The sequence below is a fragment of the Lepus europaeus genome, chromosome 10, assembly GCF_033115175.1.
Source record: "Lepus europaeus isolate LE1 chromosome 10, mLepTim1.pri, whole genome shotgun sequence".
Classification (NCBI taxonomy): Eukaryota; Metazoa; Chordata; class Mammalia; order Lagomorpha; family Leporidae; genus Lepus; species Lepus europaeus.
In genome coordinates this window covers 7,238,934-7,260,658 of record NC_084836.1, presented here as the reverse complement: position 1 = coordinate 7,260,658, position 21,725 = coordinate 7,238,934, and the positions used below count along the sequence as shown (strand labels likewise).

The 21,725-nt window shown below is 62.1% G+C and overlaps 2 protein-coding genes across 9 annotated transcripts in view; one reads left to right on the top strand and one right to left on the bottom strand.

The window, feature by feature from the left end:
• Nucleotides 1-10,953, top strand: part of SGSM3 (small G protein signaling modulator 3) — a 35,245-nt gene extending 24,292 nt beyond the window's left edge. The window contains exons 2-22 of one of the 3 annotated variants that reach the window (XM_062202808.1): nucleotides 2,502-2,617; nucleotides 3,002-3,087; nucleotides 3,490-3,556; nucleotides 6,121-6,329; nucleotides 6,410-6,517; nucleotides 6,845-6,988; nucleotides 7,235-7,430; nucleotides 7,569-7,714; nucleotides 7,915-8,139; nucleotides 8,400-8,454; nucleotides 8,579-8,706; nucleotides 8,784-8,939; nucleotides 9,045-9,099; nucleotides 9,207-9,256; nucleotides 9,424-9,576; nucleotides 9,683-9,753; nucleotides 9,844-9,892; nucleotides 9,974-10,059; nucleotides 10,172-10,294; nucleotides 10,384-10,444; nucleotides 10,532-10,953. In XM_062202808.1, the coding sequence (XP_062058792.1) occupies nucleotides 2,611-2,617; nucleotides 3,002-3,087; nucleotides 3,490-3,556; nucleotides 6,121-6,329; nucleotides 6,410-6,517; nucleotides 6,845-6,988; nucleotides 7,235-7,430; nucleotides 7,569-7,714; nucleotides 7,915-8,139; nucleotides 8,400-8,454; nucleotides 8,579-8,706; nucleotides 8,784-8,939; nucleotides 9,045-9,099; nucleotides 9,207-9,256; nucleotides 9,424-9,576; nucleotides 9,683-9,753; nucleotides 9,844-9,892; nucleotides 9,974-10,059; nucleotides 10,172-10,294; nucleotides 10,384-10,444; nucleotides 10,532-10,612 (2,256 nt within the window). In that variant the 5' untranslated portion in view covers nucleotides 2,502-2,610 and the 3' untranslated portion in view covers nucleotides 10,613-10,953. The remainder of the gene's footprint in view (nucleotides 1-2,501; nucleotides 2,618-3,001; nucleotides 3,088-3,489; nucleotides 3,557-6,120; nucleotides 6,330-6,409; nucleotides 6,518-6,844; nucleotides 6,989-7,234; nucleotides 7,431-7,568; nucleotides 7,715-7,914; nucleotides 8,140-8,399; nucleotides 8,455-8,578; nucleotides 8,707-8,783; nucleotides 8,940-9,044; nucleotides 9,100-9,206; nucleotides 9,257-9,423; nucleotides 9,577-9,682; nucleotides 9,754-9,843; nucleotides 9,893-9,973; nucleotides 10,060-10,171; nucleotides 10,295-10,383; nucleotides 10,445-10,531) is intronic. The other 2 variants (XM_062202809.1, XM_062202810.1) reach the window with 2 other exon arrangements.
• An 80-nt stretch (nucleotides 10,954-11,033) lies between these two features.
• Nucleotides 11,034-21,725, bottom strand: part of MRTFA (myocardin related transcription factor A) — a 153,634-nt gene continuing 142,942 nt past the window's right edge. For 3 of the 6 annotated variants that reach the window (XM_062202806.1, XM_062202801.1, XM_062202807.1), the window contains 7 exons: nucleotides 21,262-21,411; nucleotides 17,932-18,185; nucleotides 17,683-17,854; nucleotides 16,003-16,950; nucleotides 15,485-15,643; nucleotides 15,209-15,269; nucleotides 11,034-12,540 (listed from right to left, as the gene is read on the bottom strand). In XM_062202806.1, the coding sequence (XP_062058790.1) occupies nucleotides 12,023-12,540; nucleotides 15,209-15,269; nucleotides 15,485-15,643; nucleotides 16,003-16,950; nucleotides 17,683-17,854; nucleotides 17,932-18,185; nucleotides 21,262-21,411 (2,262 nt within the window). In that variant the 3' untranslated portion in view covers nucleotides 11,034-12,022. The remainder of the gene's footprint in view (nucleotides 12,541-15,208; nucleotides 15,270-15,484; nucleotides 15,644-16,002; nucleotides 16,951-17,682; nucleotides 17,855-17,931; nucleotides 18,186-21,261; nucleotides 21,412-21,725) is intronic. The other 3 variants (XM_062202803.1, XM_062202804.1, XM_062202805.1) reach the window with 3 other exon arrangements.

Genomic DNA, 21,725 nt, shown 5'->3' with positions numbered 1-21,725 from the left:
GGGCCATCCTCCACTGCCTTCCCGGGCCACAGCAGAGAGCTGGACTGGAAGAAGAGCAACTGGGACTAATATCCAGGGTGCCAGCGCCGCAGGCAGAGGATTAGCCAAGTGAGCCGCGGCGCCGGCCTGCTCATTTTTTAGTTAGACTATTTGTCTTTCCATTGCTGAGTCCTATTTTTATTATTTTTATCTTGAGAAAGTATGTGCCCTCATTTGCTGGTTCACTCCTCAGAAGCCTGCAACAGCCAGAGCTAGGCAGCCAGGGCTAAAAACAGGAGCTAAAAATCAATCCATGTCTCCAGTGTGGGTGAAAGATCTAAGGACTTGAGCCATCATTGCTACCCACGACGGTCTGCCTTGGCAGGAAGCTAGAATCAGGAGCTGGAGCCAGGGCCCAGAGCCAGGGATCAAACGAGGCACTCCAGTGTGGACTTGAGCATCCTAGAAGATGTCCTAATCACTAGACCAAAAACCATCCTAAATCCTGATTTTTTAAGAGGATGGGAAGGGAAAGAGGGGCTGGCATTGTGGCATGGCAGGTGGGAGCTGCCATTTCTGACACCAGCATCCCATACAGACACTGGTTCGTGTTCCACCTGCTTCACTTCCAGTCCAGCTCCCCGCTAATGGCCTGAGAAAAGCAGAGGAAGATAGCCCAGGTGCTTGGGCCTCTGCCACCCACATGGAAGACCTGGATGAAGCTCCTGGCTCCAGCCAGTGCTGCCTGTTGCAGTCATCTAGGGAGTGAACCTGCAGATGGAAGATCTCTCTCTCTCTCTATCCCTCTGTTACTCTGACTTACAAAATAAAAAATGATACCTTAAAAGACAAGAAAAGGAAAGGACTCGGGGGGAAAAAAGAGGAAGGAGGAGGCATGGATTTAAGTAGGAACAGGAGAGATTTAAATTAGACTGCAATTTCTAGTTCGGTTTCCCACGTAAAGACAGCAGAAGTGTAGTGGAGAGGGCAGGTGTTGTGGTGCAGTGGGTTAAGTTGCTGTTTGAGATGGCTGCTAGTCTGAGTCCTGGCACTTCCACTTCCAATTCAGCTTCCTGCCAATGCACCTAGAAAAGGCAAGATTATGGCTCAAGTGTCTATGCCTCTACCACCCACATGGAAGACCCAGATGGAGTTCTGAGCTCCTGGCTCAGGCCAGTCCCAGCCCTGTCTTTTGCAGGCATCTGGGAAGTGAACCAGCAGGTGAAAATGGTATCTGTTTCACTGCCTTTCAAGTAGATGAAAATAAGGAAACATTTAAAACAACAACAACAACAAATATGATAGAGGGGCCAGCATTAGGACTCAAACCACTTTTTTTTTTTTTTTTGACAGGCAGAGTGGACAGTGAGAGAGAGACAGAGAGAAAGGTCTTCCTTTTGCCGTTGGTTCACCCTCCAATGGCCGCCGTGGTTGGCGCGCTGCGGTCGGCGCACTGCGCTGTTCTGATGGCAGGAGCCAGGTGCTTCTCCTGGTCTCCCATGGGGTGCAGGGCCCAAGAACTTGGGCCATCCTCCACTGCGCTCCCTGGCCACAGCAGAGAGCTGGCCTGGAAGAGGGGCAACTGGGACAGGATCGGTGCCCCGACCGGGACTAGAACCCGGTGTGCCAGCGCCGCAAGGCGGAGGATTAGCCTAGTGAGCCGGGGCTCACTTTTTTTTTTTTTTTTAAAGATTTTATTTATTTGAGAGGCAGAGTTACAGACAGAGGGAGAGACAGAGAGAAAAGCCTTCCATCTGCTGGTTTACTCCCCAAATGGCTGCAGTGGCCGGAGCTGGACGGATCCAAAGCCAGGAGCTTCATCCAGACCTCCCACGTGGGTGCTGGTGCCCGAGCACTTGAGCCATCTTGCACTGCTTTCCCAGGCCATTAGCAGGGAGCTGGATTGGAAGTGGAACAGTTGAGACTTGAACTAGCACCCATATGGGATGCTGGCGCCACAGGGAGGCCTAACCTACTACGACAGCGCCAGCAAGATGCCCAGTTTAAAAATGGGTGAAGTGCAGGGCCGGCGCTGTGGCTCACTAGGCTAATCCTCTGCCTTGCAGCGCCGGCACACCGGGTTCTAGTCCCGGTCGGGGCACCGGATTCTGTCCCGGTTGCCCCTCTTCCAGGCCAGCTCTCTGCTGTGGCCAGGGAGTGCAGTGGAGGATGGCCCAAGTGCTTGGGTCCTGCACCCCATGGGAGACCAGGAGAAGCCCCTGGCTCCTGCCATCGGATCAGCGCGGTGCGCCGGCCGCAGTGCGCCAACCACGGCGGCCATTGGAGAGTGAACCAACGGCAAAAGGAAGACCTTTCTCTCTGTCTCTCTCTCACTGTCCACTCTGCCTGTCAAAAAAAAAAAAAAAAAAAAATGGGTGAAGTGCAACTTCCTTTTCTTTGTGGGACAGTGGCCACGACTTCCTTCGCCACTGCTCCTGGCCGGCAGAGGTAGTTGTGAGTGGGGAGGACTCGCTTTGCAGCCTAGGGAGCTTTAGCGTGACCTTCCCTTTGCTTCCTGACAGGGCAGATGCTTCTGGACCAGATGAAGCCCCAGGAACTCTCCAGCTCACAGAGAACAGGACAGCAGCACTTCTGAGTCCTCTGTGGGAGCCTTGGCCTGCCCGCTGCACTATGTCAGGTGGGGGGCGGGGAGGACTTGGGTGTGGCAAGGGAGTGGGGGCTTTCTGGGAGCCAGAGGGCTGGGAGATGGCGGAGGCGAAAGTTACTAGAACATTCTTGTCTATTCGGTTCTCGCCCTGCAGCAGGCAGATGCCCATTCTTAGGTGGAAAAGAGGCAGGGAGGCGGGGTTTGGTTGTGTTTTGTAACCTGGCTGCTTGTTTTCGCCTTTCCCCAGAATCCACCCATTTCTAGTAGGGAGATGCCTTCCACTCCCCTCCCCCACCCATCCCACTTTGCATGGCCCAGTCCTTTTAATAGTGGCACTCTAGGAGAAGGAGGAGACATTTTGACTTGAATTTTCCTGTGTTTTCTTGATCTCTTCCTGGTCCTGTTTGGTTTTAGGAAGCCACATCCCTTCTGCCAGTGGCCCCTTCTCAGCCCTGACTCCAAGCATATGGCCCCAGGAGATCCTGGCCAAGTGCAAGCAGGTACAGCAGTAAGCCCAGTTCTTGCTTCCCGGGACTGGGTGGCTGACCCCACTGTGTTACAGAGGGTCATGCGGTCCCCGTGAGAGATGGCATCTTAGTGCCATGTGCCTGTGTGAGTCAGTCGTTAGGCTGGATGAAAAATGTTATGGCCCTGTGCACTCAGTATTATGGAGACACAGAAATACATGGAACATGGTTCTTGCCTTGATCTTACTATTTTGGACAAGAATTCAGGGAAGTTGCTGACACGTATAGTTGGGTGGTGACCAGAGCAGCCTCTGTGGAAGGGGAACCTTTGATCTGGGTGGCATTTTAGCGGGCAGCCAAGAGGGTGGAATCTTCCAAAACCCCAGTCCCACACTGGGAGCCAGACAACTGACCTCTTCCTAACCCTGGTTCTAGAAGGACGACTCAGCAGAGCAGCCGCACTTCTACTATGATGAGTTTGGTTTCCGCGTGGACAAGGAAGGTAAAATTGAGCCTCTCGTGTGTCGTCTTGCTCGTGCCCTGGGGAAACACCAGCTCCCATGGCCTGCAGTCCACATCACGTGACCTCCGAGCTAGCCGTTCACCTCTTACAGGTTGAATGACAGAGATATATCTGAGGGGGATGCCATTAGAAGCATATGGAGATCAGTTTTATTGATCCTCACCTAATAACTAAAAGCAGTATTGTTTATTGTAAAAAAAAAACTTGGAAAATGCAGACAAGTATAAGGATTAAAACAAAGGTAATTCAAAATCCTGCTAACGTGGGGATAACTGCTGGCATTTTAAATGTGTTCCTTTCCTGCCTTTGTGTGTTTAATATACTTTCATAACTAAGATTATATCACATATATATAACATTTTAACCATGAGCATTTTCCATGTCAGTCAAAACCAAGACCTTTTCATATTTTTCAGTGGCTACAGAATATCCTGATATGCATTTATCATAATATTTTATAATGTTTTTATTAATAAGGGCCTCTAAGCCATTTCCATTGTTTTCCACTATAAACAGACCTGGTTGGTTGTCTGGGGGCTGTTGGGAAGACCATCTGCCAGAACCGGGGGCAGCTGGTCACCAGGCCCAAACTCATTAAGAGTTTGCAGTTAATGCAACATTTTAATTGACAGGAAACAGTCATGTGTATGTCACTCATATTTCTGGTTCTCACGTAAGTTCTCCTTGTTCTAATCTGCAGCAGATATTTGGAGATTACAAACTCGGGTTAGGAGGAACGAGTATACTTTCAGAAGTTCACAAAGCAGGAGGCGTTTGGCCTAGCAGTTAACGTGCCTCGGGGGGCGGGGACATTGTGGCTCAGTGATTAAGCTGCTGCGTGGGGTGCCTGTGTCCCATATCAGAGTGCCTGGCTTGAGTTCCAGCTACCCCACACTGCTCGTGTGCTCCAGCTCCCTGCTAGTGTGCCTGGGAGGCAGAAGACGTTGACCCGAGTGCTTGGGTTCCTCCCACCCAGGAGAGTGGTGACTCAGATGGAGTTCCTGGCTCCTGCTTTGCCCTAGTTGTTGTGGGCGTTTGAGAGTGGATCAGTAGATGGAAGCTGCTCTCCATTTCTCCCTCCGTGTCTGTTACACTGCCTTTCAAACAAGTAAACCTTAAAAAAGAGAAAAAGGGATGCCTGGAATGCCACGGCCCGTGTTGGAGCGCATGGGTTTGACCCCGGCTGTGGCTCCTGCCCCCAGCTTCTCGCTGATGCAGGCCCTAAGGGACAACGGCTCAAGTAACGGGTTCCTGGCACCAGTATGGGGACCTGGTTGAGCGCCCAGCTCCCAGCTTCAGGCCACAGCCCAGCCCAAAGCATTGCAGACATCGGGGGAGTAAAGCAGTTGATGGGAGCATTCTCTCTCCCTCCCTCCGTCTCTCAAATAAGTATGTAGAAAATAGAATTAAAATATGAGTTTATTTTGTTGTGAAATTTGAACTCCATGCATGTTTTTTGATAGTGTGCATTTTTCATGAGCTCTCTGAGGACTCCGTGTGTGACGGGAATGGTCCTCGTCCCAGTGGGTCGCTGTGTTCAGACTCGAGTGCTCTCCAGCTACCGCTGGGTCCTGTGAAGACAGAGTTCAGACGTTGTTGTTGGTGCACACAAAACTCACACATGAGATTCATGGGTTTTACTGTATTTGAAGGCACTGAAGCTGATGTTTCTAAAGTGGGGCCGAGGGCTAGGCCTGAGGATGAGGACAGAGCGCCCTGTCCACAGTCCCTGAGCAGCTGTGTAATGAAACCTCCAGTGGGTTGTACACCCTCTTGGCTGTGAGCCTGGGTTACCGCACTGGGGGCCGACAGACTGCATCGCTTCAGGGACAGAGAAGAGGGGAGGCGAGCCGTGTGTAAGGTGGCCCTCAGAGGAGGGGCACTAGAGTGGACTAGAAGGAAGCCAGGGAGGGGTGCAGTTGGGGTTAACAGGTAGGAGTGGATGAGGTGGGGAAGAGCAGGCACCCTGTGGTAAGGAAGGGGCAAGGAGAAGGCAGTGGGAGGCGAGGGCAGGGGGCTGAGCCGGGGGGCAGCGGAGGAGCCCGGGCAGACCCTTGACCAGTGCCCCCCAGCAGGTTCTGAGCCGTGATGCACCACGTGACTGGAGCGGAGGCAGCCTTTGGAGATCAGCAAGGCCACTGCCAGGCTCCACGCAAGGGATGCTGGCTTGGCTGAGGCAGGAGTCAGCTGGTCGGAAGTCAGGAAATCCTGCCCTGCCCGCCTGCAGATTGAACGTGGCGTTACAGAGAAAGGAAGAGCCAAAGGCGACTCCAGGGCTCTGGCCTGAGCCTGAGAACGGGGTGTCATTTTAGGATCTGGGGAGCCTGTAGGAGGAGGCAGCTGTGGGGAGACAGTGAAGAGCTCAGGTTTGATCTTTGGGATGCCTGGTGGACGTGCTGCTGAGCTCTCCGTAGGCTGTGGACCGGGGGTGTCAGAGCAGAGAGCTGGCCTAGAGGCAGAGCTCAGGGCCCTCTTGGGACAGAGACTTGGCTGCCCTGGAGAGTGTGGTGCAAGCAACAGGTCTATCCTCTGCTCCCTGGCAGAAGGTGCTGAGCCGAGCTCCAGTCTGCTGACCAGCACGTCCCTGGTGGAGGACCCTGCGCAGAGGCTGCGCTGGCAGGCCCACCTCGAGTTCACTCACAACCACGATGTGGGGGACCTCACCTGGGACAAGATTGCAGTCTCCCTTCCCCGCTCTGAGAAGCTCCGCTCCCTGGTGCTGGCTGGCATCCCACATGGCATGAGGCCACAGGTGAGGCGGCAGAAGGCCAGAGGCTCCTGCCCATGCTGGGTGTCACGAGGAACTGAGTGCTTGTGCGGCCCCTCCCTTAGCTGTGGATGCGGCTCTCGGGGGCCCTGCAGAAGAAGAGGAACTCGGAGCTGTCCTACCGCGAGATGGTGAAGAACAGCTCCAATGATGAGACCATAGCTGCCAAGCAGGTGAGGTGGGCCGCCTGGGGCTCTGGGACCGTCCGTGCCCTGGGTGGTGTCCTTGGCCGAGGCATTAGCCCTCAGCTGCAGCCATGTGCCTAGAAGCAGCTGCGTCCATAGGCCCCAGGGAGGACTCCCAAAAGGCCTCTGCGTGTGGAAGGACAGGAGATGAACCCCACCTGGGGAGACGCCCGGCCAGCCGAGCTGTGCAGTCTCTGGCTCTCACTCCTCAAGTGCTGGCATCTGACCCTGAAGGGAGGAGGGGCGCCTTTCCCTGGGAGACGAGGACCCCGCTCGCCTCACGGGTCTCCCTGTGGGGATGGGGGTGCCCTGCAGATCGAGAAGGACCTGCTCCGCACCATGCCCAGCAATGCCTGCTTTGCCAGCGTGGACAGCATTGGGGTGCCTCGCTTGCGCAGGGTCCTCCGAGCCCTGGCCTGGCTCTACCCGGAGATTGGCTACTGCCAGGGCACAGGCATGGTGAGCACAGCCTCAGAAAGGCAGGGCTGTACCCAGGGGCGTTCCCAGGTCCCCTGGGGAGGGGTGATTTCATCCTCGGGGGTGGACCTGGGAGTCCCCAGGAAGGGCAAAGGCAGTGGCATCTGTGGTCCCCACAGAGTGGGCCGCTGGGTTCTGAAGAGGCAGGGCTCCTCCGCCTGCCCGGGGAGGGCCTGCTTCTGACGCCCAGAGTGCTGGCGCGAGGCCTTGTTCCCGTGCCCCGGCCAGGTGGCTGCCTGCCTCCTGCTGTTCCTGGAAGAGGAAGACGCGTTCTGGATGATGTGCGCCGTCATCGAGGACCTGCTGCCCGCCTCCTACTTCAGCACCACGCTGCTGGGCGTGCAGACCGACCAGCGCGTCCTGCGCCACCTCATCGTCCAGTACCTGCCCCGCCTGGACAGGCTGCTGCAGGAGCACGACATTGGTGAGGCTGCCAGGGCCCCGGCCCGCTGCCGCCTGCAGCTCTGAACATAGCCGCCGGCGGCACACATGGTCCCCATCACTCCTGTTCTCTGGCATTTCCTGACCCGCCTCCCTGCGTGCTGTCCCTGTCTGTCCCCAGAGCTGTCCCTGATCACGCTGCACTGGTTCCTCACGGCCTTTGCCAGCGTGGTGCACATCAGGCTGCTGCTGCGCATCTGGGACCTGTTTTTCTACGAGGGCTCCTTGGTGCTGTTCCAGACCACGCTGGGCATGCTGCGCCTCAAGGTGATTCCCCCAGGCCATGAGCCTGTGTGCCAGGCATAGCCACCTGCTGGCCCTCTGGGTACACCCAAGGGACCCAGGCTTGCGCCTGGTGCCTGCTGAATGTGGGGCAGGGTATGGGTCTGAGGACACGGATCGGGGTCAGCCTGCAGCCAGGTGCAGCAGTGCCGCCTCCATCCGCTGCCTGCCCTTGCACGGCCCAGGAGGAGGAGCTGATCCAGTCTGAGAACTCGGCCTCCATCTTCAACACGCTGTCAGACATCCCGTCGCAGATCCACGACGCAGAGCTGCTGCTGGCCGAGGCCATGAGGCTGGCCGGCTCCCTCACCGACGTGGCCGTGGAGACCCAGCGCCGCAAGCATCTGGCCTACCTCATCGCGGACCAGGGCCAGCTGCTGGGGACCAGCGCCACCACCAACCTCTCTCAGGTCGGCCCACAGCCTGGGGTCCCTGGAGGGAGGGGTTGCAGGGACAGACTGGCGCTTTGTCCATGCAGCCCCCGGGCTGGGCATGCCCAGTGAGACCGCCAGTGTGGGGTGACGCAGCCCCCAGGGGCCGTGCATCCCAGCATTGTGATCCTGGCAGTCTGGGTGTGGGACAGATCCTGCTCCGAGTGTGTCCTCAGAGCCTGTTGCAGACGAGCTCATGGTGGGGGCTGTGGTCACCGACCTGCTCCCCCTCCCTGCAGGTTGTTCGGCGCAGGACCCAGCGTAGGAAGTCCGCCATCACCTCCCTGCTGTTCGGTGAGCCCCCGCTGCTGCAGGCGGCTGGGTGCGGAGCCTGGGCCTTCCCGTGCGGCCGTGGGTGTGGGTGTCCGCTCCACAGGGCTTGGGGAGGGGAGGCTGCCACAGCTCTGTTGCCTCCTAGGGGAGGACGACCTGGAAGCGCTCAAGGCCAAGAACATCAAGCAGACAGAACTGGTGGCCGACCTCCGGGAAGCCGTGCTGCGTGTGGCGCGCCACTTCCAGTGTGCAGACCCCAAGAACTGCAGCGTGGTGAGTCGCAGGCTCCCCAGGCCCACTCACGGTGCGGAGGCCTCTCCCCGCGCCCACGCTTCTGTCCACTCCGGCAGGAGCTGACCCCAGACTACAGTATGGAGAGCCACCAGCGGGACCATGAAAACTACGTGGCGTGTTCTCGCAGCCACCGGCGCCGGGCCAAGGCCCTGCTGGACTTCGAGCGGCACGACGATGACGAGCTGGGCTTCCGCAAGAATGACATCATCACGGTGCGCCTTGGCCTGCCCAGCCTCCTCTGAGCCATGGGTTCTCAGTCCGGGGGTGGGGGGGACGGCTCCTGGCAACCGGGCCCTGGTGTTGGTTTTCCCGTGCAGATCGTCTCTCAAAAGGACGAGCACTGCTGGGTCGGGGAGCTGAATGGCCTGAGAGGTGAGGGCCTTCCTGGCGTCTGGAGCTGGGGGGCTGTGCGGCTTGGCGAGCACGCTCTCCTGGGACCCCGGGGAGGGCTGGCCAGCCACCTGCCCCTCCTCCCACAGGCTGGTTTCCCGCCAAGTTTGTCGAAGTCCTGGATGAACGGAGCAAGGAGGTAAGAGTGGCAAGACAGGGCTGTCCTGGGAGCTGCTCCGGCCTTGACCTGGCCCAGCCGGGGCCTGTGTACCCTGTGTGCCCCAGCGAGTGCTAGGGGAGTGAGGACGGGAGAGAGGACTGGCTGTGGGCCTCAGGCTGGGCCTTCTCCGACCTGTTCCCCGTCAGTACTCCATTGCGGGGGACGACTCGGTGACGGAGGGAGTCACAGACCTCGTGCGAGGGACCCTGTGCCCGGCCCTCAAGGCCCTGTTTGAACATGGACTGAAGAAGCCATCCCTGCTTGGGGGTGCCTGCCACCCCTGGCTGTTCATCGAGGAGGTGAGTCGGCGCCTGGCCTGTGCCTGAGCCCTGCAGTGCCCGGGCCTGAGGAAGGGATGGGCAGGGCGGCGGGGACCCCGCACTGACAGTTGTGCCGGCCCCACAGGCAGCGGGCCGGGAGGTGGAGAGAGACTTTGATTCCGTGTATTCCCGCCTCGTGCTCTGTAAGACCTACAGGTAGCCGGCGCCCTGCGGGGGCGGGGGCGGGGGCGGGCAACTTTGTGCCCTGCACGACGGAGTGCTCCTGGAGCTTTGGTCCCCTCTCAGGTTGGATGAAGATGGCAAAGTCCTGACCCCGGAGGAGCTGCTGTACCGGGTGAGCAGGGCCTGCTCTGCTAGCCCCTCAACCTGCCCCGGGCTGGCCCGTGTCACCTGAGTGACAGCTGTGCCCCTGTAGGCCGTGCAGTCCGTGAACGTGACTCACGATGCAGCACACGTGCAAATGGACGTCAAGCTCCGCTCGCTCATCTGTGTGGGGCTGAAGTGAGTGTAGACGGGGTGGGCTTGGGGCTGGAGGAGTCCCAGAGAGCAGTGGTCCTGCCCAGCCTGGGATCCTCAGGGACCCTCAGGTCCTCAGGGCCCTGCCTGCCCCCAGCGAGCAGGTGCTGCACCTGTGGTTGGAGGTGCTGTGCTCCAGCCTGCCCACAGTGGAGAAGTGGTACCAGCCCTGGTCCTTCCTGCGCAGCCCTGGCTGGGTCCAGATCAAGTGTGAGCTCCGGTGAGGGCCCTGTCCCTGGCTGCTGGCGGGGGCGGGGGGCAGTCAGCGCTGACCTGAGGGTGACGAGCGCCTCCCCTCCCTCTCCCTAGTGTGCTCTGCTGCTTTGCCTTCAGTCTCTCTCAGGACTGGGAGCTCCCTGCGAAGAGAGAGGTGGGTGGGGTGGGCCCCGGAGGACCCTGCGTTGCTGGCACCCGTGGCCGGGCTCCTGCCGCGGTGACGGGGCTGTCGTGTGCCCAGGAGGAGAAGCAGCCCCTGAAAGAGGGCGTCCAGGACATGCTGGTGAAGCACCACCTTTTCAGCTGGGACATAGACGGGTGACGCTGCTGCTCCGGCTACGCTGTGGTGCCCAGGCCTCCTCAACCTGTTCACCAGAGCAGTCCCTCCCTCAAACAGGAAGCGTGTCACCACCCTGGCCAGTGGCAGGCCTGCGGTGGGACAGGGTCTGAAGTGGCCCAGGACAGGAGATGCTCCCAAGCCCTGGCCTTCCCAGGGTTGCTGGGGGCAGAGGAGAGGTGGGTTGGTGCCTGGCTCAGTGCTTGCCTGCAAGCCCCAGCGACTGCCGGTACTGACCAGAAACCTCGAGGGGGAGCTGTGGGTCCGTGTGCTCAGGAAGGGGCGGGGGAGGTGGCTGCAGTTTGTAAATAAATCATGTGTGAGAATGTGCCTCCCAGCTTGTGTCCAGCCCTGCCCTTCTAGGAACTGCATCAGGACCTTGCCACCTGCTGGACACGCCTGTGGTACCCCAGGACCTGGCCCTGAGCTGAGGAAGACACAGACCAGCTGGTGTTTTTGCATTTATTTTAAAGTTCACACGGCTCCCCCCACCCATCCCAGCACAGGTTTTGGTGATGCCACCCCCACCCCCTACAGATCAGGCCAGAATGTGAGGTCAGTGGCCCCAGGGCTCCAGGAGGGGCCACCACTTGGCACCCAACAGGGACAGTTGAGCCCAAGGTCCCTCCTACCCCAGGGCCGTTGGCGGCTGCAGTGAGGCAATGGGGACGGAATGTGGGCGGGTGGAGGGCTGCTGGCCGGAGCCAGGGAGCACCTCTGCTCTCATGGCACTGACAGGGAGCCAGGCAGCAGGGGGGGTGGCAGAGGCATGTCTAACACACGTGATGGGTGGGCCTGGGTACCAGCACCCCGACATGGCACACCCTGGGGTGGCCCTGCATCCAGGCCCTTCTGTGAGAGGGGGAGGGGAGCTGTACCACCTCTGGCTGCCCCGTGTGTGTGTAGATATGTATGTCGGTATATAATAGAGGTATATACACCTGTACAGGAAACCTGCGCCATCAGCCTCTGAATGGTTATACCACACCAAGACACCAAAAAAGCAGGCCTGGGGCGTGGCTGACACAGGGAGTGGGGGGGGAAGAGAACAGGTTCACTCACGGACCCACCTCAGCCTGGGTCTGAAGAGGAGCCTCCTGGCTGGGCCCCCCCTGCCTTAGCCAAGCTTCAGCCAGAGACCGTGCACCTCTGACCTCAAAAAAGGTCAAATAGCCCTGGCCCCATCCGGGCCTCTAACGCCCGGCCGCGGGACCCACTGTGGGCGGCTTCTCCCTCCCCTGCCCTGGCGAGCCTCAGCCAGTACAGCCTCTGCTCCCAGGGCAGGAGGAAGGGGACTGATTGTCGAGAGGCAGCCACGTGGAGAGCGCCATGCTGCCCACAGTTCTGGCCGCCCGGCTTCCAGCCCATCTCCAACCCCAGTGTCTGGAGTCAGAGCTACAAGCAGGAGTCCCAGTGTAACTGCAAGTCGTGGCCATCGAGGAAGTCTGTGGAAAAGAGGCTGGGGGCTGCCGTGCTGAGGGGGGCCAGGCTGAGCACAGGACCCCCTGACAGCTCCAGCCAGTCCATGCTGTCCAGGTGGCCGTCGGCCAGGTCCAGGCCCGCGCTGCTGCTGGGCTCAGGGGCAAAGTGCAATTCCGAGGTGTCCATGGGCGACGGGGGGTGGTCCAGGATGGCAGAGCTGCTCAGCATCTGGCTGTGCAGGTCGTCGATGAGGGACAAGGGCTCTGGCCCTTCCTGCCCGCCCGTCAGCAGGGGCAGCCCGGTGCTGCTCTCCAGGAAGTCCTCCAGACGCCCTGGCAGGGCAGGGGAGCCCGGGGCGGGCGGGGCAGCCTGGGGGAGCTCAGCGGAGGGCGAGGGCTGGGTGGCCGGTGGGGACCCGCAGGCTGCTGTCACGGGCGGCTTCTCCTTCCCCGCCAGGGCTGGCGGTTCCTTGAAATCTGCTGAGATTTCTGCTGGTCGAGACAGGGAGTGGGTGTCAGAGACCAGGCCTGCATCGACCAGAAGACAAAGCAGACCCTTCCCTCGCTCTCGCGCTGCACACGGAGTAAATGGATACAACAGCCAAGGACAGACACTGCCCGACATCCCTGAACGCAGGTCAGAACCCAGTGAGGATGGCAAGAGGGGAGAAGCCACACCCTCGCGCCGCTGTGACGGTGGGGACCGCCATTGTGGAAGGCAGTGCAGGGTGCGACTTGTGCAGGGGTACACGAGCAGCTCCACGGTGGGAGCCACCCGGGCATCCCCTGACAGACAGACATGGACCAGAGAGTCTCTGCTCACTGAGTAAGTCAACCGCCAAAGACGCCCACGTTCGTCCATGGCACAGAGGGAAGCAGAATGGCAGCCACCAAGGACTGTGGGAGGAGGGGAGGGGCTCCTGGTCAGAAAGCTCCGAGTTTTAGTTTGGGAGAAGGGAAAAGTTTTAGAAACGGACAATGCTGATGATGGCACAGCACTGTGGGCTTAATGCCACTAAATTAAGTACATTTAAAAATGGTTCGAATGGGCCAGCGCCGCGGCTCACCAGGCTAATCCTCCGCCTTGCGGCGCCGGCACACCGGGTTCTAGTCCCGGTCGGGGTGCCGGTTCTGTCTCGGCTGCCCCTTTTCCAGGCCAGCTCTCTGCTGTGGCCCGGGAGTGCAGTGGAGGATGGCCCAAGTGCTTGGGCCCTGCACCCCATGGGAGACCAGGAGAAGCACCTGGCTCCTGCCATTGGATCAGCGCGGTGCGCTGGCCGCAGCGCGCCTACTGCGGCGGCCATTGGAGGGTGAACCAACGGCAAAGGAAAACCTTTCTCTCTGTCTCTCTCACTGTCCACTCTGCCTGTCCAAAAAAAAAAAAAAAAGGTTCGAATGGCCAGTTTTGTCATCCAGACTTTACAATTAAAAAGAAAAAGACGCAGAACCCAGCTTGGCTCCCTGCTGCGGCCGGCCCACTCCCCCTCTGCTCCAGCAGGACAAGCAGACCCTGCCTCTCCCTGCCCCCATTTCCTGTCTTCACAGGGCAGGGGTGCTCCGCCACTGTGTTCCTCCCTGAGGCGTGTGGGTCACAACCCCCGGGAAAGGCTCTGGGCAGGGCTGCTGTCGGGTGCCCACAGCCCACTCTGGAGCACTGGCCCGACTCTAGCTGTTCCACCTTGGCCAGCTCCCCACTAAGCACCTGGGGAGCAGGGATGATGGGTCCCTGCCACCTTCACCAGGGACCCAGATGGAGCTCGCTTCAGCCTGGCCCAGCCCCAGACCTTGCGGCCATTTGGGGCGTGAGCCAGTGGATGCAAGATCTCACCCCTTCCCTCCTACTCTCAAATAAACAAATTCATCTCTGTCTTCTTTCTCCAAATATTTATCTGTTCATTTGAAAGCTACAGAGAAACAGAGATGCAAAGAGACAGATCTTTCATTCACTGGTTCACTCCCAGCCGTGACATCTAGGGCTGGGCCAGGCCAAAGCCAGGAGCCGGGAGCCTCTTAAGGCTCCCACGTAAATGAATCTTAAAAACACAGTCATGCGGCCAGCACTGTGGTGAAGTGAGTAAGCCACCACCGGTACCGATTCAAGTCCCGGCTGCTCCACTTTGGATCCAGCTCTCTGCTATGGCCCAGGAAGGCAGTGGAGGATGGTCCAAGTCCTTGGGCCCTGCACCCGCATGGGAGATTGGGAAGAAGCTGCTGGCTCCTGGCTGCTGAGGCTGTCTGGGGAGTGAACCAGCGGATGAAAGACTCCCTCTCCCACTCTGTAACTTGCCTTTCAAATAAATCAATCTTAGGAACACACACACACACAGTCACCCTTGCAAAGGGTGGTTCCATGGCTGAGCTGCTTTACCTGCTCGGGCTCCCTGCCTGTGACCACCGAGGACAGCCCCACAAGACCTGCCCTCCTCAGAGCGTGTGGAGGTCCCTAAACCGCTAGTTTTCTCACTCAACTAAGGAGTCCCGTCGGCCCACACCCCTGCATCTCCACCCTGCACCTGCCCCAGTTCCTCTGCAGGAAACCGCCCCAGAGCACTCCCTGCCCCTTCCCAGTCCTCCGGCCCCAACTCTGTGCTCGCAACTCCTGATGACCTGGCCCTGAGGTCTGGCCGCACGTCCGGACACCCGGGGCTCCGGGAGCCCGCACCACACCCAGGCTCTCTCCAAACAGCGGGCAGACTCAGCCCCTTAGCACAGCACCACTGCCTCCAGCCCAGGCGCCTGCCTCCCCACGGAACCCATGGTTGCCTCCCAACACACAGCTCCATCTCCACCGCAGCCCAGGAACCCGCAACAGAGCAGCCCAAATGCCCCGGCCACACTGGCTCCCACGCTCTGCCTGTGACCTCAGACTTCCTCCTCCCACGGGCCCTGCGCCCCGAGCTCCTGACACTGTGGCCCCAACACTGGCTACGCTGACACTTCAGGGGACGGCTTTGCTTCCTGTACCTGGGGTTCATGTCCCCACCTGGCAAACATATCTGCCCATGGATCTGTCCCAGGCCTCACCGCACACCAGGTGCTCCGTCTGAATGGGGAGGAGCCTGGGGGAGGGGAAGGCTCGGGCACGGCAGCGACAAGGCCTGCCACCCACCTCGGCTGCAGACAACCTATGGACAGAGGGGACGCGGGCCTGGGCCCTTACCTCCGCTCTGAATAAGAATGTCAAACAGGTCATCCATCTGCTGGCTTGAGGAGCCGTTCTCCTGGGAGACGGGAACAGAAACAAGATGAACATGTGGACAGAAGCCCCCAGCCCCGCCGGGCCCTGGGCCCCTCCTCCACACAGACCTCGGAGCACCCTCCCGGCGCTCAGCCCGCTGGAGGCCCTGGCGTTCCTGCCCGGTGGTGGACACAGGCCGGCCTCCCCCTGCCCCGTGCTCTTCCGGGGGGTGCGGCCCTCCCTGGCTGGGCCCAGTACCTTCACCTGCTGTTTAGGCTGCTGGTTCATGGCTTCCTCGTAGCCAGGGGGCTCCTTCTTCAGCAGGGGAGTGGGGGTCCCAAAGAGGGGCTGTGGCGGGCGCTCCAGGTCCATCTGAGCAGGGGCACCGGGGGCAGGAGAGCCAGGCCGAGACAAGGGCTGGACAGGACAGGAAAGCAGCAACAGTTGGTGGGCTGAGGGGTCAGGCCCCTGCAGGCTCCAGGGCAAGGACCCCCCCACCACAGAAAGCCATGGTGAGCGAGGGTCCAGGCGTAGGTGGGGGTTGCTCAGGGGTCCCGCGGCCCACTTGCAGAACTGCCCTGATGTCACTGGCGCTGGCCAGAGGAGGGGGCAGCTCCTGCTGGGTCTGTGGGGTCCCAAGCAGCCCCTTTCACCCTGAAGTCCCAGTAACCTCCTTGGTGATGTGGGTGATGTGGGCGTGGGAACCCTCATTTCGGAGGGCCGAAGGGAGACTAAATGCAGGGAGCCTGAAATGCTGGCCCACTCTCCCCAGGTACCTGCTGGGGGCTCCCGGTGGGCAGCCCGGGGCCGTCTGCATTCTTGTTGGTCACGGTGAGGACGAGGGTGGGAGGTGGAGCCCCCTTGAGGAGGCCGGGGCCCTGGGGGCCCAGGAGCAGCTGGGGGGCAGGGGCCTGCTCGGGCTCAGGCTGCGCGGCTTCCTGCTTCACCACCACGGCCGGCGGGCCCGGGGCCGAGACCTGAGCATCCGCAGGGTCGGCCGCTGAGGGCGCCAGGCTGGGGCTGAAGGGGTGAGCGGGGCCCAGGGCCGGGCAGCCCAGCTGGCAGCTGGCAAAGCTGCTCTCCTGCTTCACCGGGGCGGGGGCCGACTGCTGGGCCCGCTTCTCCTGCTCCAGCTGCAGCCGGAGCAGCTCCACCAGCTGCTGCTTCTGCCGGAGCATGCGCGTCAGCTCCTCGATCTGCTTGTCCTTCTCCTGTAGCATCTGGTCCTTGTCGCGCGCCCCCGGGCTACGGCAGCAGGGGGCGCCCCGCGGCCCCTCTTCCTTCACCAGGACCTGCAGTGGCGAGGCCTGCAGGGTGAGCTGCGTCAGCGGCGAGGTCACCATCTCACCGAAGGTGTCCCCGGGGGTGGAGTTCTCGTCCCCGGTGCTGAGCAGTGACCGCTCCGAGGGGGTGGGCGACACCGGGGGCGTGGAGCCCGTGCTGCCGAACTTCACCACTCCGCTGCCGGTCACCGTGGCCACCACCACCTCGGCCGGGGCCAGGCCTGCCGCCACCAGGGCCGGCCCTGTGCTCAGCCGGGCGGCTGGGAAGGCCACCACCACCTCCCCAGCCTTGGACAGGAGCGAGGTGGTGGCAGGGGCCTTGGGGAGCCCGGGGGCAGGGCTGGTCTGGTCGTGGTGGGCACGCAGGCGCTCGATCAGCTCCGTCTTGGTGCCCGAGACGGGCAGGGAGCGCAGCTTCAGCTCCTGCTTCAGCTCCGCCACCTGCCGGGGGGGTCAGGAGTCAGGGCCAGGGCCGGGCAGGTGGGCGCCTTGTACCTCAGGCCCCTGCCCGGCCCCTCCCTCCCACCGTCCTCACCAAGCCAGGCCAAAGTAGGTGGACCGACTTTTACAGGTGAGAAAACTTCACAAAAGTAAAAGAACTTCGAGATCACAGAGATGGAGAGGGCCCGAGCTGGGCACCGAGCCAGGTCTGCCGGAGCCTGGCGCCCATCCCGGCCGCGTCCGAGAGCTGGGTCTTGCTAAGATCTGGGCTGGCGCACGAGGCGGCCTCCTGCAGGACAAAGTCACTGCGAGGGAGGACGGGTCCATTCCAGGCCAGGCCCTGGGGCCTCTGCCCACCACCTCATCCACAAGCCAGGTTTGTGCGCCCTGGGCAGGGCCCCCGGCCCCAGAGCAGACACAGCATTTATGTCGCAGTCAGCTGAGAGGGGGTGAACCGGAGCCCTGCCTGCCGCTGGCCTGCCTGTGGACTAGGGCGAGCTGCTAAGCCCTGGACGCTTCAGGGGTAGCAGGGCCTGTTTCTCACGCTGTCCCACACTAGCACGGCTGCCTGCTCACTCCCAAGGCTGACGCTGCTAAGATCACAGCCACGTGGGCCTCGGCCCAGGTTCCGAGGTACCCCTGTCACTTGTGACCAGGGCGGAGCCCTGCCCTGCCTTCCACGGGGTGGGCCTGGGCCAGCTGCCTTCCTGCCTAAAAGCCAGGCGGCCCTACCTTCATGTCGTCCAGGTTGGCTGGCAGGGCTGCCGGCTTGCCGGTCAGCGGGGTGCTGTTCTGCCTCGCCAGCCCGCTGGGCCCCGGGGCGCCCGGGCTGGAGCCGCTGCTGGTGCTGGAGACGCCGCGCACCGGGGGGGAGGCGCCGTTCCCCAGGGTCTCCCCGGCTGGCCTGAGAAGAGAAGGCAGAGGGGAGCGACGTGCGGCGGGCGGCGCAGCCCGGGGCGGGACGGGGCCGGGGGCTCCTACTTGGGCGGGGCGGGCAGGATGGTCTGGTAGTTGTAGTGCTGCTGCTGCTGCTGGTTGAGGATCTGCAGCTGCAGGAAGAGCTGCTGCTGCTGCAGGATCTTGGCGTAGGCGGAGTCCATGGGGGGCGCGCCGCGGTCCCGCCTGTGGTCTGGGGGCACGTACTGGTGGTACTTGAGCTTCTTCACCTTCGGCTTCGGCTCCTTGGCCTTCTTGCTGCGCTGCGGCCTGTCGCTGGCAGACTTGGGTTGGCTTTGCTGCGGCACAGGGGACGGGCGCCATCAGCAGCCGCCCCAGGCAGCCCTGCCCCCCCCCGGGGGGGCCCATCTGCCCGCCCTCCTCCAGCTCCCACACGCCCCTGCTGCACCGGACTCTTCCATCAGTGCCCAGAGTGTGCAGGGGCTGGGGTGACAGAGGACCGAGCCCAGCCTCTGTCCTGCAAGGGCCCTGCCCGGGGCAGGGGGGGGGGGGGAGGAATGAACCAAAGGCAAGGCAGACACCAGGACCCTGCGTGGCACACGGCGAGGTGGCAGACCATGTCTGGCTGAGGGAGCACGGGCCAGACACGTTGGAAAGAGGTGGGCACACCTCTCGGCAACACCTAGGCAGGAGGCTAGCACCAAGCTGCAGCAGCATCCCAGATAGGTGCCGGTTCAAGTCCCGGCTGCTCCACCTCCCATCCAGCTCCCTGCTAACGGCCTGGGGAGGCAGCAGAAGATGGCCCAAGTGCCTGGGCCCCAGCCATTCACATGGGAGACCTGGATGGAGTTCTGGGTCCTGACGTAGGCCCAGCTGCTGTGGCCATTTAGGGAGTGAACCAGTGGACAGCAGATTTCTGTCTCCCCTTCTCTGCCTTTCAAATCAATGTCCGGCAGGGAGTGTCCTGGGCTTCAAACGCAGAAATGGCCTCCGAGAAGTCACCGCCCCCAGTGCTGCACCAGGATCTTTTTTTTTAAAACATTTATTTATTTGAAAGGCAGAGTTATGGAGAGGCAGGGAGAGAGGTCTTCCATCTGCTGGTTCACTCCCCAGATGGCTACAATGGCCGGAGCTGGGCCGATCTGGAACCAGGAGCCAGGCGCTTCTTCCGGGTCTCCCACGTGGACGCAGGGCCACCTTCCACCGTTTTCCCAGGCCGCGGCAGAGAGCCGGATTGAAGTGGAGCAGCCATGTATGGGATGCCAGCGCTGCAGGTGGCAGCTTTACCCACTGCGCCACAGCATCGGCCCAGCACAGGGATCTTAATCAGGACCCAACCCAGGGCACCAGGAGCGCCTCTTCACGCCAGATGTGTCCCAGGGACTTCCAGCTGCCCAGTGATCAGTCCCGGAGGGCCCCGGGCCCCGGGTTCTGGGTCCCAGGCCCAGACTAAGAAGAGCCAGGGCTCATGCAGAGGTAGGCTGGCGCTACAGAGAGGGGGAGTGGATGAGGGAGGAGCTGGCAGGGGCGCTCTGGAGAGGAGGTAGGGGACAGCACACAGGGGTGGACGGCGCACTCAGCTGGGGCCTCAACCAAGTGCAGAGGCCAAGAGGAAGGCTAGGGGCAGAGGTGGCCGGCAACCGAGGCCAGGGAAGCCGGGGGCTCAGGTGTGGAGGCGTGGATTTGCAGCAGGCCCACGGGGCACCACAGGGAGGAGGAGGGACAGCTCAGAGGGCCCCCGCTGAGGGAGGAGCCAGCACAGGCAAGTGCAGCTCCAAACCCAGTGATCGGACAAGGCAGGGAGGACGGTGTGCAGCCAGGGGCCTCACTGGGGACGCTGTAGGGTGAGGGGATGGCTGGGAGCTGACTCACAACGGGCTGAGGACTGGAGTGGATAAGAGGGAGCACAGACAAGCCCCACGCACGCTCCTCTTCCAGACAGGAGGGAGTGCGACAGAACGAGCTAAGGCAGGCGCTGGGGGAGCCGGGAAGTCGCTGAGCAGGCTGCAGACCCCGGACAGGTGCGCCTGATGAGGTCCAGCGTGGCGCACGCACCGCGGAGAGCGCAGGTGAGCTGGGACGGGGCTGCGTGCGGGGCCAGAGGCACGGGGAGGACCGGCGACAGGGGAGACATGGGGAGGACCGGCGACAGGGGAGGCACGGGGAGGACCGGCGGCAGGGGAGACATGGGGAGGACCGGCGACAGGGGAGGACCGGCGACAGGGGAAACACGGGGAGGACCGGTGACAGGGGAGGCACGGGGAGGACTGGCGGCAGGGGAGGACCGGGGAGGACCGGCGGCAGGGGAGGCACGGGGAGGACCGGCGACAGGGGAGGCACGGGGAGGACCGGCGGCAGGGGAGGCACGGGGAGGACCGGCGACAGGGGAGACACGGGGAGGACCGGCGACAGGGGAGACACGGGGAGGACCGGCGGCAGGGGAGGCACGGGGAGGACCGGCGGCAGGGGAGGCACGGGGAGGACCGGAGACAGGGGAGGCACGGGGAGGACCGGCGGCAGGGGAGGCACGGGGAGGACCGGAGACAGGGGAGACAGGGGAGGACCGGCGACAGGGGAGGCACGGGGAGGACCGGCGACAGGGGAGGCACGGGGAGGACTGGTGGCAGGGGAGGCACGGGGAGGACCGGCGACAGGGGAGGACCGGCGACAGGGGAGGCACGGGGAGGACCGGCGACAGGGGAGGCACGGGGAGGACCGGCGGCAGGGGAGACATGGGGAGGACCGGTGACAGGGGAGGACCGGGGAGGACCGGCGACAGGGGAGGCACGGGGAGGACCGGCGACAGGGGAGGACCGGCAGCAGGGGAGGCACGGGGAGGACCGGCGACAGGGGAGGCGGGCTACAGGGCCTAAGGGGCTCAGGCAGCTGACGCACAGCTGAGGCCTCGGCCACGTGCAGACACAGGGGGCACCGGGCACGTGGCCCTCATGGGGCAACGGGAGTGTCAGAGAGACTCAGTGAAGAGAGGAGCCCAGGGTGGCCAGGGTGCCCAGCCAGGGCACAGTCTATGTGGGGAGGCAGCCCAGGGAGGAGGAAACAGCCGAGTAGGAGGGACAAGACGAGCAAGGCAGGGAGGGTGGGAGACAGAACCTGGGCTCAGGCCTGGGACCCCAGCACCCCCCATGAACCCTGCCTCCCTCGGCATCTCAGGTCAGGCCTTGCAGCTGGAGAATCCAGGCACAGCCCAGGGCCCGCTCATGGCCTCCGGCAGCACTGGGCTGTCAGGATGTGTGGGGGCAGCTGCGCTCCGTCCCTGGCCGCTGTGACCGTGTGCCAGGGACAGCGGGGAGAACAGCCAGAAACGCCCAGGTCATCTTGCTGACCTCTGCTGGTCCCGACTCCTGGGAGACGCCGTGCGCCCTACCCTGCAGGCGCACCTGCAGGCAACTGTACCTTAATGAGCGTGGGGGGCGGCTTGGCGGTGGGGGCAGTGCTTCCATTGGTGAGGCTGGGAGGCAGCAGAGGCGGGGGAGGCAGAGGGGGCTGCTCGCCCAGGAAGAGCGTCTCCCCGGAATCCGGGCCCACCGGGAGCTGAGACAGAACCTGAGAGGGGAGAGCGGTGAGGACGTCCTGCCCCCTGCAGTGCGCCCAGCCTGCCCGGGCAAGCGGCAGGGCTGGCAGCACCCGTCCGACACCCTTGTAGTCTGGGGCGAGCAGCCCCAGTGCGGCAGGGCACGGACTGGGAAGGAAGGGACGTGGGGGTGAGCATGTGGCCAAGCTGAGTGGTCTCAGACCAGCGGGCTGCTGGGGGAGGGATGGCAGAAGGGCCCCGGGTAGTCTCGGCTTCGGGAACTGGGCCCACTGCCCACACCTGCCCCTCACCCCCATGGACCAAGCAGCCAGCACCAGGGCTAAGA